Raw genomic sequence first — 20,912 nt, forward strand, 5'->3', positions numbered from 1 at the left:
TTGAAATGAACTGTGTTGTGGTTTCTTGTGAACACAAATTGCTGCTGTTTTCAGTCCTCCATCAAGTTCATTTAAAGCATTTGATTGTCGCTCAGGTGTTAAATGCTCGCTGAGTAAATTCTTAGTTTGAAACCCAGCAGGACTGCGCTGCTGCCTTCAGGTGGGACTTCCAGTGAAGACAACAGATTCTATTGGCTTCTGGTCGTTTATCATTGGATTATTGCATTATCTGTGTGACTTTTCTCAGTGATGTTCACCATGTTTGGATCATGTCTTTAGAAATGAGTGCGCGTGCCAAAAAATATTACGGCTGAGGCTGTGCAGCAATAAATTAGGAAGATGCAAACATCCGTCTCAGATAACGATTAATTTTGTGTATATCTGACGAAAAACTGATGAATAAGAGTTCCTCTGGTGTACAAATACAATACAAACTCTTGAAATCAGTTACAAACTGTGTTTTGTAACGAATTCATCGAATTGTTAAACGTTTTCCGTGTGGCGCGTGTTTGCATCAGGTGTGAGGTGGTCGCGTGCCGCTGGAGCTGCTGCCAGTCTCAAAGAGTTGAGTGAGATTCAAAGTTTAAAGGGTCAAATAGCAAAGAGACGAGGTTTGTGAAGGAACTGCAGTCTAGTTACTGTTACTGTTTAAGACCGTCAACAGTCGAATTACCCAGTATTTCATAATCAGTATTAAAAATGTAATGATGTCTAACACATATCAGCCACATGTCACTGATGTATTTACTTATCTTTTCCATTTTCTTTACCACAGAATGAGTACTTTAGGTAATTTACATACATTTTTTCTGGGTATAATTCTGCGCTTTTACTTCAGAAGTACTGAATGACTTTGTAATGGAGTATTTTTACATTGTTGTATTGGCATTTTGGAATGGACTTGTTCCAGCACCGCAAAACGGACAGATGTCCATGAAGAGAAGGTGTCATAATACTGCAGGGAGAAGGAGACAAGTGGTCACGTGTTCACCAAACCTAATGACAAAGTACATATACAATAAATAAGTGACCCTTCGTCAATGCGCATTTGGCGTCTGACACAACAACGTGCAGACAAATGCTGAATAAGTGTGACAGTGGGAGAATGTCCCTCAGCTCGTTCTCATCATGGGAACGTGGAGCGGGAGGCTTCATCCGCACTTTATTACCTGTTAAAACCGATACTTCCTTTATAAAGTGTGCTTGGAGGAGAGGTGCGTCTCAGGTTCCCACACGCACGTGTGGAGTTCAAAATTATCTTTACAGGGCGTGACAAGGGTCAAAAATGTTTCGTCATTTGTTTCAGTGCTGTAACCAAACGCATTCATTGGAGGAGTCGCGCGTAAAAGGAGAGACTTTACGCGTAAAAGTCTTGAGGGAAAGACGTGGTTCTCCCTTCAGAACTACAGTGTGATTTGACAAAATGTGATGTGATGCTTGAAAATCGATGGTAAAGAGAGTTCTTGCGAGACAATCTGACAACAAATGACACAACGACTTGATTCAGTTTGGTTAACTGAGTGTGAGAGATTGTCGACACCTACAAAGCTTCAGTCATTTTGTTAAATGTGGGAATAACTCCATCAGCTGCTTCTCATGGGAAAAGTTGCGCATGCAGCTCTGTTCACACTTTATTACCTGTTAGATTCGATACATCATTACAGGCGTGTTTGGGGGAGAAGTGACTTTCGGGTTCCCACGCGCTGCCTCTTCGAATGTCGTCATGAAATGTGGCGCCGTTTGGTTTTAATGTCATTATTTCACAGGTGTTTGTGATTTTACGCGCGACACAGAGATGCTATTTTCTGCAGACTCCACAGATTGTTTGTTCACGAAGACGTTTATTTAGATTCATATAAGAAATATTCATCATTGAATTGTTGTTTTCGACTTCGTTTAACATCCAAGAGGCGAAACTTTACCGAGTTGCGCATAAAAAGTGGATTTTACGCACGCAGTGACGGTTTCCTTGTTGCAGAATTCACAGAATTTCTTCGAGCCTCAGTCATGAATGAGTCACTGAATAAACGTTCATTCACAATTTATCGATTTCATTGGAAATTCTCGTCTCCACATTCCTTTTTTTCTGGCATTGTCGCCCTGAGGCCACGTCTCCTTTCACCGTCCATAATAATGGAGTGAGAAGTCCCCCACAGTCATTTGTCTGAGCTTCACGCTGTTTCGGCGGATGTTTGTTAGTTTCTCTTACATATGCAAATAATCGTCACGCGAGCTGGTAACGCCTCTCAGAGGCGCGTGGCGATCGAACTCGGCTGGCCAGCTGCACGTGCCTGCACAATCGTCAAGCGTCTTCAGACGCATCGTTTAGTCTGCATTCATCTTCATGTCAAAATGTGTTAAAACAATAAATAAGAAAAAGCTGAAACAGAAAATCAAAAACCCATATATTTCATTTTCTAACTTTATTTGAATGTTTGAATTATTCTTTCCCACTGATATGACCGATTCTTAACTCTCAAACTGGAGCAGACTCAAACTGCAGACAGAAGAAATCACAACAGAGTCAGCGTTCACTTGTAATACTGAATATTTCACAGGCATTAACCACTCGACATGAGTTTAGTAGTTTAAGAATGCAGTAAAAACTGGATTCAGCTCCTGTCTGTGGTGGGCGGAGCCTGAAGTGACGCCCACCTGCGGCTCAAAAGCCCTCAGTGAAGGCTGAGCCGTCACATTCAGCTCTGACTGAGAGACAGACACTGACCGCTGGTTTGTTCTTGGAATACAATCATGAAACTGCTTCAGGATTCAGAGGACGCAAAGGCCAGAAGAAAGGTACTTGTATCATTTATTACATTACATTAAATTAATGACATACATTACAGATGAATTTGTAGTCCATCTCAGGGTCTGTAAATCTGTGTGTTCTCTCCTGAGATTCACATCACTCCGTGTTTATTAAAAATGGCCTCCTGGTCTCATTTCATTCATTAATTTATTGTCTCGTTTCTGTTTCGTAGAGTCTCAAACCTCAGGTGGAGAGACGCCGGAGAGAGCGAATGAACCGCAGCCTGGAGAGCCTGAAGACTCTTTTGCTACAGCGACAGGTAAAGGCCACATAGCTCAGGTGGACAGTTCGGTGGACTTTCAGTTAGAGCTGAGAAAGTGTTTCCTAACCTTTTGTTTCTGTCATAGGAAGGGACTGAGCGCAGAGTGGAGAAAGCTGAGATACTTGAGCGCACCGTCCTCTTCCTCCAGACCACTGCCACAGGAGACCAGACGAGCGCTGAAGGTGGTGGTGGAGGCCAGAAACACTCCTTCCAGGACGGGTTCTCCACCTGCCTGCAGAGAGCTGCTCAGTTCCTGGGACCTGAAGGGAAAGGCCTGTGGCTTGGAGCAGCGTTGGATGCGTCTTTTGCTGCTCGCTGCTCCCGTTCAGACTCTGATTCTGCTGGCGTCCGAAGGAGAACCGAAGCTCCTTCCTCCTCCAGCTCTCTGCTTCTCCGAAAGGCCTCCAGGTCCATTCTTCAGTTGCTGATACACAGGTCCAGGCGCACCTTGTGCAGGTCTGCGTTGACTGTGGGTGGTTGTGTTCAGAACGGTTTAGTGTCACATCGCTCTTCCACAACTCCTCAGCAGCCTCCCAAGGTGACGAGTCGAGCGAGCAAACAGAGCCCGTCCCAGAGCCTACCGGTCAGCCAGTCACCGTGGAGGCCCTGGCCCTGAGCACCACGCGGGAAATGAACTTTTAAAAGAAAATGCTGATCAATATTCACACAAGTTGTTCATTAGACTTTGTACTAGGACATTAGTAGTGCAATGTATTGAACACGGACCTCATTCTCTCTGTAAAGTCTGATGAATTTGTAGATACTGTAAATCTTAACGTGATGACACCACGTGCTGCTACAGTCTTTACAAGCCAACTCGTGTTACATGTTCCATTTCTGATGTATTTTTGCACCTTAATTTATTTTTGTGTCATTTGTAAATAAACAAAAGGAAAAATCACTTAACAATCCTGGTGTGGTCATTGTTTGTTTGCTGGCACGTGTCTTGAGGCGCATAAGTGTGCGCTGCCATACACGTGTGGATGAGCGGCACCATGCGGCGAAAGTTCACACAATGGGACAAACCTCATCCTCACTTCAACAGCTGTAACACACATACAGGCGGCCAAAACACACAGGAAAATTCAATACATACTTGCATTTTTCTAGAATTATTTTATATGAAAGAATTACAGTTCAGTTTGAACTATCTAAAGAAAGCTGGTGAGTTGACTCCGTGCGTAAACGGTGCCATTCTCATGCGTAATGTCATATTTTTCTGCCTTGACATTGACACCGAGTGACGACATGTTTAACCCATTCAAAAAGAGATTGAATGGAAGATAAGAATCGCTGTTATGTCAAAAGTTACTAATTACTCCACAAAGAATGTGCTATTTTTGCGTGCGTAAAGCTGTTCTGACGCTACACGCTGTCCGATTAATTGCATCATCGTTAAGACTTGTTCATACCACGTTCCAGTTTTCTCAGTCTGGTCATCATTTGCATCTCAAAGGTCTGCGAATTCCTGTGGGAACGTGGGAAGTGTCTCCTCTCTGTGCCACCCTTTCAAATGATGTATCACTTTTAACAGGTCGTAAAGTTGTAAATACAGCTCCATTTCCCCCTTTCCCACGAGAAACAGTTTGAGGTCTCAGCGTCTCTTCATCTGAAGAGTGGCGTGTGTAATTCAAAGAAAATTAAAGCCATAGACTGGATTTCACCCAGGCAAGAAAATGCACGACAGCTGGGAATGCCTTTCCCCCCCTAAATCGCTTAGTTACCTTTAATTCAACCCAAACCGCGTTGCAAAGACTGGTGCCATTGTCGTGATAAGATTACTGTTTTCTTTCAACCGAATACGAACATTTCAAATATGCTAAATGCAGAAAAGCCTTTGCTCCACTGGCGCTCAGGAGTGTTTCAGGCACACGCCAGCTCTATAAGACCCCACTCAGTTTGTGTGAATTTGAGCTCAGTTTAAGTGACTGGCACAGACGACACGTCTCGTATTAATATTATGTCAAAACATCGTCATGACTTTCTGCAATGCCACTTAAAGGCTTTAATTTAAATTCTCGGTGAGATGTATAAAGTTTCCAAGCACATCACATATCTAAATTGCAGATATTTATGTGATGAGATACATTTTGTAGGAAATGTGCATAGAAGCTGAAAAACATGACATGCCTCTACTTCAGCTGGTCTGAGACTTCGCTGCCACAGAGAAGCTGTTAAATCAGCTGCCACAAGCTCGTGTTTCACGGATCAGTGGAGGAAGAGCGTGCCAACAACAACTTTGACCTCCAAATTAAATCAGGATGCCTGGAGTTTTTCTGAGGACTCACCATTATTGGTCTGGGGCTGATCGACTGCCATGTTACTGTTAGTGTTAATCATAAGGTCATCCTCATCAAAAGATGTGACAATTTTTTTGGTCATTAAAGTTTCTGTTTGTTGTTCACTGACTGTCTGCTAATTGGGGGAGAATCAAAATCTCCCTGAAACACATGGAAACTGCCAAACATCATCTGTAACATTATTTATTTACATATATATTTATTATTCTTTACAATTTATTGATTTGTCATGATTATGAGGTATTCTGGTAGTATGTGTAGTTGATTTTAAAGAAAAAAAAAGAAATTGCAGAAGAAAAAAAAAAGAAAAATCCATATTTACTCAAAAAGTCACTTTATTGGACGCATCAGCACAATTCTGCACCCATGCATGTCCATGCATGCATGTCTTTTTTTGATAATTTCTCGTTGATTGTTTCTGCAATAATCAGAAAACTACAACAATGTAAATATATTACAGTGTCTGACAACAAGATCCATGAGATGTTGCAGTTTGACGGTGATATTCGCCACATGTTTCATGTCTTCATCTCAATTACGTGTGAGCAATGTGTGCAATGTCACAGATGATTTCAAGGAACAATATATCTCTCCATAAAAATATAATACTCATAATAATTTAGGCAAAGCTGAGTGAAAACTGGGGAAGTGATTTGGGAAGGAGCAAGTGCTGCTGTGTATGAATTTGACAGGAATGTGACAAACAAATAATCTAAGAAGCAAATCTGTCAGGCGACACCCACCAGATGCAAACTGGATAATAATTAAGGTACAATTGAGGCTGGAGCCCCTCCAGCTTTGTGCCTCCTGAAAGCCTTCTGCTTTGCACTGGGCTTAATGACGAAATTCAATTCAATTCAATTCAATATTCCTTTATTAGTCCCATGAGGGGAAATTCCAAAAGAATACACCTAAATCGAACTAAAACTCAGTGCTCCTCTGTCAGTACAGCTTCAGAGTAAATCATTATCTGACTCAGCTGAAGGGAACAACATCTGAATATTGTTTCTGTTCTCTACAGGGCTGTTTGTGTGGAGTCAGTCGTGTTGTTTGACCTCTCACCTCTGGATTTCTGCTCTGAATTTGCTGAACTCACCGCTGCTTGTTCTGCTCTACTGGGAATGTCACTGTTTACGACTGGCTGGCGATCCGATTGGGCGACAACATCTGTGGGAGGTGAGACAACCACTCTTTCTATGGGCTCATTGGCTGTTCTGTCTGTCACAATGATATAATTGGGCTCTGGCTGGTGGGCACTGGAACGACGCTGCAATGCATGCTGGGTGCAGGAAAAGGAACGCTGTCGAGGGGCAGGCTGGGGCGACAGGAAGTGAGGTGTCGCAGCTCTGGGGGCTTCCTGGTGCCTGTCACGATCTTCGTCTTCTGAGGTTACCTCCTGTAAGGTGCTGATTGGCCGAGGTGAGCGGCCCATGATTCTTGGAGGGACCAACGCTGTTGCTGATTGGTTGAGCTGTGGTCGCCAGTTCTGAGGGGAAGGGTACTGCACTCGGCTCATCGACCAATCACTGGCGAGGAAAGAAAGTCATCACTATATTGTACTGCTACACAGAGACAGAGGTTTGCAGAAAAGTTTGGCATTTCTGCGTGAAAAGAATTCCTGATCACTGATTAGCAAATAGCTGCATATTATTTTACTGTTGATGGACTTATTGATCATTTGACTAATCCTTTCAGCTCTAACTGCAGCTCTCTCACTGGTAGCATCATCAGAAAGCACACAAAGATTCACACTGTCGTCTGCGTGTGCATTCATTTACTGAAACCTTACTTTTGTGGAGGTGGGGTCATATCGCGATGCCCTATGATCCCAGAGAAGGAGGCGCTTCTTCCAGGCAGGCCTTGTGATCCGACCCACGGCGAGTACATCAGAGTGCGCTCCTCCCACAGCATGTCATTGGCCGAGTCGGCGGGAACGGGCCCCCGTTGAATCTGGTGGGCCAGGAGGAGCTCCAGGACCTGGTGGTGCATGCCCTCTCTGGCCACGTCAATGGGACGGCGTCCTCTGCGATCGTGAAGCTCAAGGTTGGCGCCGTGAAGGAGGAGGAGTCTGGCTGTATCATAGCAACCATGGAGAGCGGAGAGGAAGAGCGCTGTCTCGCCCTACATGGGACAAAATCATAAATACAACATACTTATGTGATTCTGGTGGATACTTATTTGAATTTGCCCCATCACTCAGTAACTACTACATAATAATACACCAGACTAAACATGGATAATAGTATATGTAATAATACAATATTATGGTACGTCAGTCAGAACTGACCTTGTTGTCTTGCAGGTCCACAGCAGCCCCATAACGAATGAGGGTCCTTGTTAGGGAGAGATGGTTTACTGAGCATGCCCAGTGCAGGGCTGATCTCCCTGAGAGAGACAGTGTGAGTGGAGGGGAGGTGAGGGGGAAGAAGGGAGGGAGTAAGTCAGCCAATGAACAACCATTACACAACAGAGTCGAGCCCAGGTGGTGAAGAGAGGGAGAATGGAAGGATAGGGTGAAGTGTTTCAGCCAAGGTGAGAAAGAGAAGGGACAGAAAGATGGACAAAATGAGGCAGACAGAAGGACAGAAAGACCAAGAGACGGCAAATGCAAGGAGAGGGATGAGCAGCAAAGTTAATCTGTCCGTCAACCCGAGTTTGAGCACATTAACTTTGTTCTGAGTCAGAGGAGGGCAGCAGGGGAGCTGGAGGAGGAGGAGGAGGAGGTGGAAGCCATGGAGCGATGAGCACAGGTCGGGAGAGGAGGGACACAGGAGGAGGACGTGAGAGAGACGGGGTAAGTTACACCAGTTACTCAGCCCCTCAGTGTGCACGTGTCTCAAGAGCTCCACATGTTATTTTTCTCCAAGGTGAGTTTTGAACCAGTCATGCATGCAGATTCACTCAGACCTCGCAGGAAAATGGTTGGATCTTACAGTGAACAGGCATTGATGAAACTGTATTTGCACATAATTCATTTAGATTTTGACCTGCTTTTTTCACTATGAACTGTAACTGAAATAAAAATATCTACAAACTGTAGCATGTTACTTCAAAAAAATAGACACCAAGAATTCCATGCAAATACTATCTGACTTAAGTTTGGAGTTGCGTGAGACATTCAGGTACCAAACTAATATTAGCAACCGTGGCAGGCCTGCATTACCAGTGTGATCAGTATTGTTGACGGGCACTCCTGCTCGCAGAAGCTCCAAGACCACTCTGTCCAGTCCGCTTCGCACCGCTCGGATCAGAACCACAGACCCATCTGGACCACACCACTCTGCCGACTGCCAACACAACCAAGCCAGGATGAATATATAATACAGGAATACACATAATAGAGAGTTCACATTCAACGCAGAGTCCAAAAAAGCTGGAACGCTGATTAAAACATAAATAAGACGGCATGTGATCACAGCACAAAGACAATATATGCAACGTATGAGTTCATCAGCTTCGCTGCTTTTTGTAAATATCTGCTTATTCTGAATTTGATGCAGCAGCACGTTTGAAACAAGTTGGGACAGGAGCTACTAAAGACTGGATGTGGAATGCTCCAAAAACACCTGTTCGGAACGTTGCACAGGTAAACAGGTTCATTGGAGAATAAACAAATAGAACCCCTCAAAGCATGGATAAGACAAAGTGAACACTGTCAGACACAGAAACAAAGGACCGACCTGCTGAGGAGGACTGAGCAGAGGAGGAGGCATGGCGTTTCTCTCCCATCCTCTAGGTGGAGCTGGAGGGAGAGCAAAAATCATTTCAGGTGGATCTCCAACTGGCAAGAGTTAAGGGTTCTGATACCACGAATTCCTTAAATGGAAGGACTGATATTTTTGCCTTTATTGGACAGTCCACAGTGAAGAAGCAGAGAGACTTTACAATGACATGAAGCAGATTCTGAGGAGGATGGAACCAGAGACCTTTGCCTAAAATTCTTTTAGATACCTGAAATAATGGCTGATGAAATAATTAAGGAATTGCTGTGGCTCTACTGAAGTCCAGTGTACAAATAATAATAAAACTATGAAGCCTTATTCACGCTGCACTTTTCACACCAATGAAACCATGTAATAACTTATAAGCAAGAAAACAATAACAACAAACAAGAATGCACCACAAAGCAGCGGGTATGGACCACATCCTGCTTCGCCCTTATCCCACATGAGTATAAGCACAGCTCTCTAAGATGTGGGCCTCTCTGGTTCCTTTAATTATCTGAAGAATAAGCTGTTTTTGGGAGCCGGCTGTCTGGTCTCAGCTCACAAACAAAGTGAGAGTGAGGAATGTTCACTAAATGCCTTCAGTCCTGCATGAGCACAAGACAGCAATGAACCCAACAGAGGTAACCTTTGAAGGCTGCACCAACACTCATAGAACCTGGAGTTACAGTATGCAATTAATGTTCACTAGCTCAAGAGCGACAGCCAATGGGGAAGCTCCAACACACTTTGCAACAGTCCAGTCAAAAACACAAGAGAGTTTGGGAGCTAGGAATGAGTGACTGAGTAAGTGAGTAAATGAATGAATGAATGAATGAATGGACCTTACGTTGGATCGCCCTGCGGGGCTGCGAGGATCCAGGCCGGTAGTGTTTCTGCTCCTGGCTCCTGTGGTCACAGATGGAGGCGTCCTCTTGTCGCCTTGAGCATCTCGCGCTGATGTCTTCCATTGAACTCTGGGTAAAGTCTGTGTCACTTCCAATATCCTGGTCCCTTTTGAGAGGCCTGAAAACCAAAAGCACAGTTTAGACACGGCACATTAAGAAGCAGCTCACACTTCATTACGTCTTGTAGCTGTTTTGTGAATAAACTGAACTGAAAATGAAACGCTGTCTTCATTTTCCACTCGAGAGAATACAGAACACAGTTTTGCCATTTAAGAGCATGCTTTCCTAAAATGCGAACAAGCCTGGGCTGGTGGTTTTTGAGGAAACGGGCCAAGACCCTGGAACATGGCAGGGATTAGAGATATTATTGTTTCATAGCCCTGAGAGACCCAGAAACACATTGTGTTTGACAGGGTGTGACAGTATATCGTAATGACACTATAGAGAGACAGGAAACGGGTTAATTAAGGCTGCAACTATCAGTGATATTCATCATGGACTTGTCATCTCCTCATACACTAATATCCATTACATCTGTGCAACCTATCTTGTGTAATATATACATACATATATTTCTACTGTGAAATAACCCAAAGACACCGTCTTTTATTATTCATATTTTGCTCCTGTGCGATTCAAAATCCACTGGAAAACTGAGCCATTCTTCACAAAACAGTATATTTAGTTTTACTTGTTCTTTTTCCTACCTCGCCACTGTTTCCAAATGATGGACTAATAGTTTGTTTCAACATCAGTGTTCATCATGACTTGCAAATTAACATGAAATCATGGCAGTAATGAACTAGTAAGGGAGGAGGTTCATATCATTTGGACTGATATGAAAAATTAATTAGTGGTTTGGTTCCTCCCTTCAGTCGCCAGTGATCAGCTGATGTGAATACTCTGAGAATTCACAGTATATATACTGTGTGTGGGTGTTTAAAAATAATGACAGGATAAAGATAATATCTAACTGACTGACAGGATGCAGTGAAATTCAGCCTTTCCACTAAGGACACAGGATGAACTCTCTCGTTTTACACCATGTTTGTCTACATGACATCATTCCTCCAGCAGACAAAACATCCTCTCATGTCCTTCACACTCTCACCGCATCCGAATGGCATCCTCCCCCAGTGGTTCCCTCCTCCTCTTCTTCTCTGCTTCCTTTGCTTTCTTCTTTTTCCTCAAGCTGATCTTCTCTTTCTCTCGGCTGGATCGGACCCTCTGCTCTTGGTGGGCGGCGTGTGGCGCCAAGGCCTTGGATTTGGGGTCATTGTCTGTGACTGTGGACCGGTGTCTCACCCTGGTACCTCCCTCCCTCTCCGCCCGCTGCCGCCTCACCCTCCTCACCACCAACAGCGCCACCAGGGCCAGCACCAGCAGCAGGCCAATCGCTACGGCGATCACGGCCCACAGCCATGCAGGGGTCGTCTCTTTGAGGGGAAGAAGAGAAAATGAATTTTATTAACTTTACTTTACTACTTTACTAACACTTCAGGCCACCTGGAGAAAGTAAATCCAATATTCACTTTCTTTTTTACCTCCGTTTTGGTCTCCACCAGCTCCTGAGGGAAAAATCAAGCTGTAAATATCCTCTAGTAAGCTGCTAACTGTATCTGTCTGCCGTTTGGCACTGGGTAGGCAGTGGACTGATGAAAACAGCTGCCTGCTGCTGCTGAAAACACAATGAGAGCGGTGACTCTGGGATTCTACCGGGAATCCAGTTGTTCCGGATTTTGCTTCACAGTTCAGTGGTTTCTTTTGTGTCTATTATAATTGTGTTTATTGTTGATGCATGACTGGGAGTTTTATTTTGAAACCGTCCCTGAGTCTGACTTCCTTCCTGCCTGGCTTTGCTCTTGGTAAACTGATGTGTCATTGTGCATCTGGGATGCTTGCGAAATGTGGATGGAGTTCATGCATTTTCTAGAACGGCAGCGACCAGCTCTGTTGGACGTTTTGTGGACAGAAAGCGTGGATATGATTCAAACACGGTCTTATTGATCCAACTGAGTAATGGGCAGAAACAGAAGTTTTTCCCCTGACTTTAACCCAAACCCCCCGCCCCCAAAATATGGTTTTATGCTGAGCTCTGCCTCTGACAGATTAAATGTTTGAACCAGTAAAACTGAAAGCTGCAGCACTGACCAGCAACTCATCTCCACACTGGAAATGGAAAGGTGTTTCATAGTGTTTTCTTTGGATGAAATTCAACACTGGACGTGTGTGTGAGAGAGACCGGACATGCACGCTTACCTTTGTCTTTCTCTATCTCAGTTTCCTCGTCTCTGCTTCCTATTTCCTCTCGGACACCTCTAATGCTGATGATGGCCGTCAGCTCTGGGAGGGTGGGGAACGAGGCAGGCCTCAGCAGTATGACGGCACGAAGGAAACTGGCTGCCTCTGTGGCGTAGGAGAAACAGGTAGAGGGCAGACGGGAGCATGGCCTGTTGTCCACTTGGAGGAAAAGGACGGAGCTAGGAAAGAGGGGGAGGAGGAAACATTAGTCATTACTGAGGCCTGTTCCAACATGCAGGTTTGTCAGGGTAGTTTTTACTCTGCTTCTCTGTCATTTGCTGAAAGTTACACCCTGTTACAAAACTCAAAACCAACAAAACGCACCTCTGAGACAACCTGCTGCAAGCATTTTACTCACATGGATTTCAATATTCATACTGAATGGAGTTCCGCAAGGTTCTGCATTTGGCCCACTTTTATTTTGTCTTACATAAATTAGGTGTTAATGCACATGGTAGCCGATACTCTGTCACGTTGTTATTTTCTAATCCAGGATGGAAGTCTATAGACACTGTGGACAATAGCTGTCACCTGTAATACATATTCTAGTTTTTTTTTTTGTTTTTTTTTAATGGGCTCCACTGATTTTACACAGCAGAGTCTGTTTACAGGTTTTGGGGAGTACCACTTACCACAAGTTGTATAGCCTCTCCTAACGTTGCACATTTTTTTATCACTTTATTTAAACTATCCATTGTGAGTCTAATAGCATTTTAGCTGTGCAATGCTAAATGCTAAACCTTTTAAGTAATAAGTCGCAGCTGAGTTATTTTATCTCAAATTCTGCAGTAAATGACTCCATAATTAATTGCCTCTTTTCTTAGTCCTTATTTTTGTATCATTATCTGTTGCCTGGTTTTGTGTTGTCTCCTTTGTAAAAGAGGCTTCCCACCTCTTTGCCTTTGACTGCTCTCTCAGTACCTACCCATCTGAGTCAGCCGGTGATGCCTGAGTCAGCAGGTTGACAAGCTGTTGAGGGTCAAAGTCAAACAACTTCCTGTTAGTGGCGAGGGGGGCGGAGCCTCTTAGTTTGAGCGGCGACTGGAGGAGAACGCTGAGCGCCCACAGCAGGGAGCTGTTGGACAAGGTGCCACGTTGCAGAGGGCTTTTAGTGTGAAGGACCAGGGTGCCTTTAGCCCACATGGGGCTCTGGTGCGTGAAGCAGTCGCTACCGTCCCATCCACAGGCGGCGCTGTCACATCCCTGCTCGCAGTGGGAGTTGGCGTAGTGATCACGGCAGTACTGGATGTGGCCCGGACTGAGAGCCACGATGAATGGATGAATGGATGAATGGAGGTAAACAAAGAGACAGAATATGAGATTTGACAAAATTATCTCAACTCAAGGACTCCTTACTAGCTTTTGATGAAGACAGTAAGATGTGGTATTTAACAGTGAAACTACTTTTTCCAACATTAAGCATGAGCTTTCATCCTCAGAGATGTCAGATGACAGTTTACTCTTAAGCTGTTTGGGCTTTTTGGCCGAGTATTGATACAAACAAGGAAAAAGGGATTAAAAGAATATAATAGAAGGAAAACTACTGGCAAGAACAAACCAATGAAAACACAAAATGCTCTAATTCACAACACTCATTGTTAAGCTGGAAATGTTTTTGTGCTTCTGTGACAATGAAAATGAGGACAAAAGCGTTTTACTTGCAGTGGCCCCTGTCCTTCAGGCAGTCAAAGCCGTCTCTGAGACACTCGGGCTCCATGCACTCTCTGTCACATGATCCGTCTCCAAACTTGTCCTTACAGTTTCTCTTGACTGGACACTGGCCCCACGGATCACCAGACGCTGCTGTGGACACAAACGCTGATCAATGAACAGTGGTCAGTCTTTGTGATGAAATGTGATGATGGTGTATTTGTAGATGGATTTAAACGGTCTACTGTGAATGTCGTGTCCATGAATGACCCATATGCATGTATGCTTTATCCATTTAAACTGTGCTGATTCACGTTTGCACTCTTTGATAATAAATTTGATCTTTTTCATTCAAAACGCGTGTTATTGTATCAGGTCTTGCTCTTTCACTTCACCACGCAAACTGTTTTCGCCAAGTGTTTTATCGCAGCAGCAGCTCACCCTCGTATTCAAACCGCTCATTGTTCCAGAGCATTAGCAGCTATTCATAACAAAGCAGGTCAAGCCACGAAAGGTGGGCCCTGATACGGACCGTTAAAGGGAACAGGAAACGTGGCCGACATAAACAGGAAGTTTCCAGGAGAAGCGAATAGCAACAGGAAATGGAGTGGGCCGGGCCTTGATAAAGGTCGAAGGTCGCCACCGTGGCGATGAGGAATGTGATGGAGTCGGACAATGGGCTTGGCAGGTGCGTGTGACCAAAAAATCATGGCAGAAAAAAAATGCATGAACAATAGAGCTGAAATTAGACATAACTGTTCCAACACTTCTGTTTCACTTCATCAGCTAAGAGCTTTCCTGCACAGGAGGATGGAAATATAAGCCTTTATATTTCTAGAAATATAAAAGTAAGGATATAAATATTCAAACAGTGAGAATGAGGACATGAAGGTGTTAATTTAAATGTAAATCCACATCATACTCTGACAAAAAACTAAAACAGGAACCCCAACAATGTCTATTTTAAGATGTTTTAAAATAATACACATGGACAAAAGATATTTTTCTACATTTTTTAATCAATATCTTACAAATACTGTAGAGGGCTTCAGTCTGAAAAATAGTGATAATTTAAAGCAGCTCAGGGTTGATGCTACTTTTTCCAGACTGGCTTTCAGATTAAATTTCGCTTTGACGTACGTATCACGTACATCACGTACGTATGAGAGGAAGATGAATCCGTTGAGAATAAGGTGGCGAACTCACCTTGGCATGTCCAGCTCAGTCCCAGCAGCAGGAACGTCCTCAGAGGCAACATCTTCAGGTTGTTCGGGACACCAGCTGAGGGGCCTTTCCTCCTTTGCTCAGAGGGACCAGCAGTCCAGTCCAGATGTTTGTTAACCGGCCCCTGATCTCCAGCAGCCCAGCTGTGCCTCACAGTGTTCTACGCTGCTGTAAAACTCTGTGGTGCCGCTTTAGTCCCGCAACGAACAGCTAACTCTGAGTGAAGTGGCCCAGTCCCATCACCGCCAACACCTTCCAGCACCGCCACCCAGCCCACTTTGTTCACTGGCTCTTTTTTTCAGAGGCCCTGCGGATATCTGGACAACTTCCTGCCACTGTGTGGAGAAGAATAGGAGGGTGATGACGGTATGTGCATGTGTGTGAGCGTATTTGCAGCTCTCACTGCGTCCCACAGTTTGGGGGAAGTGAGCTGTTGGAAGAGTCGTTATTTCAACATTTAAAAAGCTACAGGGTGTGAGGGACTGCTTTGAACTTGACCTTTGAAGCGTAGAAGCACAAACACGCACACTGACCTGCCCTTAATGCAACTTTTTGGATTTTTTACACAAGTAAACCTTCTAAAAAGGGCGGCTGATCCTTTCCCATCACCAGTAGTCGAGTGCTGCGTTCAATGTCCCAAATCAGCCGGAAAACAGGGAGCAGTGGAAAGCTGCGTGGAGGCCAGTGACAACATTACGGTGGTTACTTTTTTTTTTAGATCTTTTATGAGATGATGATCATCAGATGGAAACGGGCAATCAGGCAATATTCACGCGCCAAGTTCAACACGCGTCATCATCGCAGCTGATAAATACCTGTGACTGCAGAGACACCCGATCCGGGAATGAACACCACTGAAGACGAAAGCCTGATGGGAATCTGTAAACTGCTTCTGTAATTTGTTCTTATTTAATTCACAAAAGAAAACAGAACATTTCGGGCCCAAACGGCTCTTTGTCAAGCACACAGTGAAATATCGAGAACAGTTAACTTGAAATGTTGGCAGTGTTGCGAGTCCTTTCAGGGTTTTTGACTTTGACCTTTCACTGCAGATTAACAGATGTTTTAGTTGTTTTTTTACACACATTTTTGTTTTCGTCTTGACCTCTCATGACATCTTAAGCATCGCCTTCTGCAGTACAAAATGAATGTAGTGCTTATATAATTCCGCTTTAGTGACACAACTGCACATGTGCATTAAGACCACTGGACTGCTTCAGATAGTGTGAGCCTGGAAGAGGCAGCCACAGATGCTGAACAGGAGTCAATGAAACATGAGACCATTAAGAACAGTCACTTTGTGTATACGATCGTGTTGTAAGTAATGGAGTAACACACAGTTTGTCCTTTTTTAATCTCTCTCTACTGGTTGGCTCTCTCTGGCTGAGGCCCTGGAGCTCCTCTCTCCATGCAGTATTCCTCCCAAAGCTCATTAAACAAATTTCCAGTCGCACCGAAAGAGCACCCCTGGTCCTTTTTGGGGTCACACAATCCCAAATCCATCTTTTTAAAGACGGCGCAGAAAACCTGTCTGGAGAGCGGCGTCGTCATCTTCTCTAAGCAGTGGTTGTAGTAGTGCCTGTACACCTCGGACATGTTTGAGAAGACCGGCTCCAGGTACAGCTTGGAGATGGACGTCCCGCAACAGTACGAGGGCACTTTGGGTAAACTCTCGAGGAACTCCTTCAGGACCACGTGCTCGGAGGCTTTACGGGACTTCCTCTGTGTTTGCTTCTTGCTGTTGTCCTCTGAACTGTCCTGCTTGGATGCATTTTGTGCCCAGTTAAGCACCGACCACTCTCCGATCCCCAAAGTGGAGAGGAACATCTTTTTGCAAACTTGTTTTCTGTCACCGTCGGCTATCAAGTGATACCGCATGGAGACCGATCTTCTCGACTGAGTCCACGGTGCTCGGGTTCTTTCCACCGGGTCGCAGTCGACTAATCGGGCCACATACATCTTTCTCTGAGTCCAGTTCATACACTGCCAGAAACTAGTAAACAGCTCGCTCCTGGTGTCTTCACTGAAGTCGGCACAGAAGCGATTGGAGGCCCTTTTGCAGGCGCTGGACGTGCATCTCGGCCCGATGGTCCTCTGAGCTTTCGTTACGGTCGTGCCGTCTTTCTTGCGTTTGCTGACGTACGGTTTGCCCTCCATCCTGAGCTGCTTCTGTCGATTTTGCTTCCACGTTAGCGGCTTGGCGACTCTGGATTTCTTCCTGCCTGGCCCCTCTGCGTCTGGTGGCCTGTTTTTGTCTTTGTCAGTGGCGTTCACTTGTTCTGCAAAAACAGGGAAATGTCATTAACGTGAATGAGATATTACTGGAATACACTTAAATGAAAAACTATGGCCTCTTGTTAAAAAAATAAAGGTACAGACTCTAATATTATTACATTAGTGCGCAAAGTAGGTCTGGAACTAACAGCTATTTATATTCTACATGATCTATCTGTTATTTTTCCAATGAAATTATTAATAATTCAGTCTACAGAATACAAATAATGTCACAATTTAGACAGATAAAGACTGATCTGATGATATATGATGATGTAAAAGCACAGCGTCGTCACTTCTGAGGAGCTGGAACCAGCAAATGTTTGGCATCTCTGCTTGATAATGACTATGTTTTGTGTCAGTTTAATTGATAGATCAGCTACTCATTTCAGGCCTATAACTGAGGTCAGTAAGTCGCTGAAAAAGAGAACCCAAAACATGAAAAACCCCTCACCCTGGGTAACGTCCGCAGTATCGCTGCCTGTAGAAGCGGCGGTGTTCTGCTGTGGGCACTGAGGGACAGTCTGCCTCTTCTCGACTTTGCTTTCAGGACTTCTTGTTGCTCCTTTCTGAGCCCAGTTCAGCACAGACCACTCTCCGATCCCCAGAGTGGACAGGAACATGTTTTTGCACACTTGTTTCCTTTTCCCATCCACCATCAGGTGATACCGCAGTGAAACCGACCGTCTCGACTGCGATCCCATCGCCCGCGACCTCTCCACGGGGTCGCAGTCCACGTGCGCTGAGACGTACTGTTTTCTCTGGGTCCAGTTCTTGTGCTGCCAGAACTCGTCGAACGCTTTCTTCCTGGCCTCCTCGTTGATTTCACCGCAAAGCCGGTTTGACGCCTTTCTGCAGGCGTTGGAGGTGCACCTCGGCCCCACCGTCCTCGGCTGCTTTGTTACGATCTCGCCGTCTTTCTTGCGTTTGCTGACGTACGACTTCCCCTCCATCCTCAGCTGCTTCTGCTTGTTTTGCTTCCACTTTGACGGATCTGCGAGTTTGGCTTTGGGTTTTTTTCTGCCAGCCGCCGCCGCCTCCAGATCAGTGTTTCCATTTTTACCGGCTGCATTAAGGAACGTAGAAAAAGACGAATAAAAGTGGATTAATTATCAGAAGCAGTGGTCTGAAATACATAATGCTGGGATAACGTACACAAAGTTACGTAGTAAGCAAAAACATTCGTAAGTTCTGGTAAAGATCTGCAACGTTCTACTGGAACAGAACCCAGTTTTTCTAAACTTTAACGAACTTTGACCTGGACCTACAGACTTAAAATGGTCAGACTATCTTTAAAATTATATTTTTTTCTTTTCTGCTTACAAGAAAAACACTTTTGTTGTGCACATGTGAAGAACATGAAATACACGTCCCACCGAAAAGAAACATGGTTTGACCTAAAAACCTTTAACAGTGTCGATATATCATTAAAAAAAATGATATAACTTTATAAAACTTAAAACAAATGCCTGACAGCAACAAACGATAACATATAAAAAACCCTTTTTTTAAAATTATTTAAACCTAAAGAGAAATGGAAAAGTAAAAATGATCATTACAACGTGAATTGTTGACATAATGTTACACAACAACAAAAACGGAGGACTGCAGGAAATAAACATATCGGTTAAAAAGATATTGTGACATCTATCAACAAAACGTTTGTTCTGTTCAGTTCATTCTTTTCTTTCCTATAAAAGGTCATTCTTTTTGCATCAAGGCAGCATGAAAATCAAACAAAATAAGACAAACAGCTGAAAGACTGTCAGAGAACTACGAAGCACTTATACACACATATGTATATATTATGTTTTGAAGGTCATCTTAAAATGTGACATCAGACACCTGCAGAGCATTAACGGATTCATAGTCATGTGACTCTTTTCCACCTGCAGACTAGAGGACCCCTCCAAAATGTGGGTGTCCTCATTGAATCCACTGTAATCACGACTTCACCGCGCTGTCACTTACCGCTGTCGGCGCTCTGAGGACCTGCGTTCTGTGAGGGAAACTGAGGAATCACCTGTGACATCACCTGTGACTCCGCCGTCATTACTGGGTGGCACCTTTTCTTGGAGGACCCATCGCACTTCCTGCTTGCATCGGCGATGTGCAGATGATCTGAGGTGAAACACACAGTGTGCATCATCCCAGCAGCTCGGACTGCTTCACGTCGCGCTGTGCTGACGCTGTCTCTCCCATCTCGACATCATGAACCTACTTTTGTTTTGCGCTGCTGTTATGATGCTAACACACGCTCACATTATCCGTTTCATCTGGTGCAACTTGTTAAGCTGCTGCACAGTTTTTCTCAACTGTGCAAAAACATTATTTATTATCCATCTTGGCATATTGGTATTGTTATAATCTGTACATAATGTACATATGCAGATGTTTTTCTACTCTGTATCCTGTGTACTTTTTATCCTCACCCTTCTGTGCCCCTGATTTTGCTTTTTGTAATACTTGCCGGCTGTAACGACTTAATTTCCCCAGTGTGGGATCAATAAAGTCTTATCTTATCTTAAAAATGTCTGCTTACTGCTGTGCTTCCTTAAAAAGCCTCACAGTCTCAGCTCATACACACCTGGGGGGAGGTGGTGCAGCCCTAAAGTCTCTGCGGGTCTGTGGGCAGGGGGGTCATTGGTGGGTTTGGGAAGGAGACCAATATCCTCCATTGCTGCAATGGCTGAAACAGAAGAAACAGGCTGTTAACGTGCTTTTGAAAACAGCTTGTTTGGCCGCTCAGACCTTTAAACCAGCAGAAAACACCGTCAATCCGCCATGTGTCCGCAGCCAGATGTTTCTGTTGCTTACGTAAGAAGTAGGCGTTGCAGGCCTGACATTCATCGAAAAGGTAAGAGGAAACGGCCGCGATGCTGCTCAGATTAGACATTTTGCTAACTTTTCGTTTAGCTAATCCACAGCAACTCTTCTCAGGCTGAACTACGACAAACCCGACAAACATGTCACGGATTTTCGGCTCTCTTACATAGTGTTATACATTTGAAAACGTCTCGTAGACCCGTCGGTTCCATCCAGATCAGATCACAAGCGTCCCCGCCGCCGGCTCTTTAGTCCATCGTGACTTTAAAACACAACGCGCGGACGCCCAGTTAGCTCAGGTTTTATTTAGCTAAACATCAGACGTGAGGAGGCTCCAGCTGGCGGCTGCCATGTCTGCGCATGCGCACTGCGACTCGTGGTTTAATCTCTCATTCAATAAAAGATAAAAAACATAGAAACAGAAAATAAATGACTGTTATACAGTGGTGAAGGATGAAAATGAAAATAAGGATAAAGCATCAAATCACAGCATAAAATAATAAAATGAAAAAAAAAAACAACAAAAACAAACACATAATGCATGAAATCAAGTAAAATACAACATTTTAGAAGTGCAGCAGTGCCAGACTCCAATATTGGAGTTACTATTTTAAATAAAATAGTTAATTTAGCTCCATGTCATCCATCCTTGGC

At 44.3% G+C, this 20,912-nt stretch overlaps 3 protein-coding genes across 3 annotated transcripts; 1 reads left to right on the forward strand and 2 right to left on the reverse strand.

Moving 5' to 3' along the window:
* The first annotated feature begins 2,751 nt into the window (after positions 1-2,751).
* Positions 2,752-3,687, forward strand: her7 (hairy and enhancer of split related-7). The gene is made up of 3 exons (XM_070965536.1): positions 2,752-2,796; positions 2,982-3,068; positions 3,157-3,687. Exons 1-3 carry the CDS (start codon positions 2,752-2,754, stop codon positions 3,685-3,687), a joined length of 663 nt encoding a protein of 220 aa, XP_070821637.1.
* A 2,686-nt stretch (positions 3,688-6,373) lies between these two features.
* Positions 6,374-15,264, reverse strand: notchl (notch receptor, like). Its single transcript, XM_070967172.1, has 11 exons — positions 15,141-15,264; positions 13,943-14,087; positions 13,210-13,542; positions 12,243-12,463; positions 11,095-11,419; positions 9,926-10,101; positions 9,052-9,113; positions 8,535-8,658; positions 7,659-7,756; positions 7,161-7,492; positions 6,374-6,897 (listed from the first exon to the last, which is right to left on the reverse strand). Exons 1-11 carry the CDS (start codon positions 15,190-15,192, stop codon positions 6,387-6,389), a joined length of 2,379 nt encoding a protein of 792 aa, XP_070823273.1. The 5' UTR covers positions 15,193-15,264; the 3' UTR covers positions 6,374-6,386.
* Positions 15,265-15,294: 30 nt separating this feature from the next.
* LOC139334350 (uncharacterized) lies at positions 15,295-20,629 on the reverse strand. Its single transcript, XM_070967173.1, has 5 exons — positions 20,425-20,629; positions 20,020-20,121; positions 19,404-19,553; positions 17,887-18,498; positions 15,295-17,437 (listed from the first exon to the last, which is right to left on the reverse strand). The coding sequence occupies exons 1-5, from the start codon at positions 20,468-20,470 to the stop codon at positions 16,521-16,523; spliced, it is 1,827 nt and encodes a 608-aa protein (XP_070823274.1). The 5' UTR covers positions 20,471-20,629; the 3' UTR covers positions 15,295-16,520.
* Between the last annotated feature and the right edge of the window lie 283 nt (positions 20,630-20,912).

Source organism: Chaetodon trifascialis, chromosome 7 (genome assembly GCF_039877785.1).
Source record: "Chaetodon trifascialis isolate fChaTrf1 chromosome 7, fChaTrf1.hap1, whole genome shotgun sequence".
NCBI lineage: Eukaryota > Metazoa > Chordata > Actinopteri > Chaetodontiformes > Chaetodontidae > Chaetodon > Chaetodon trifascialis.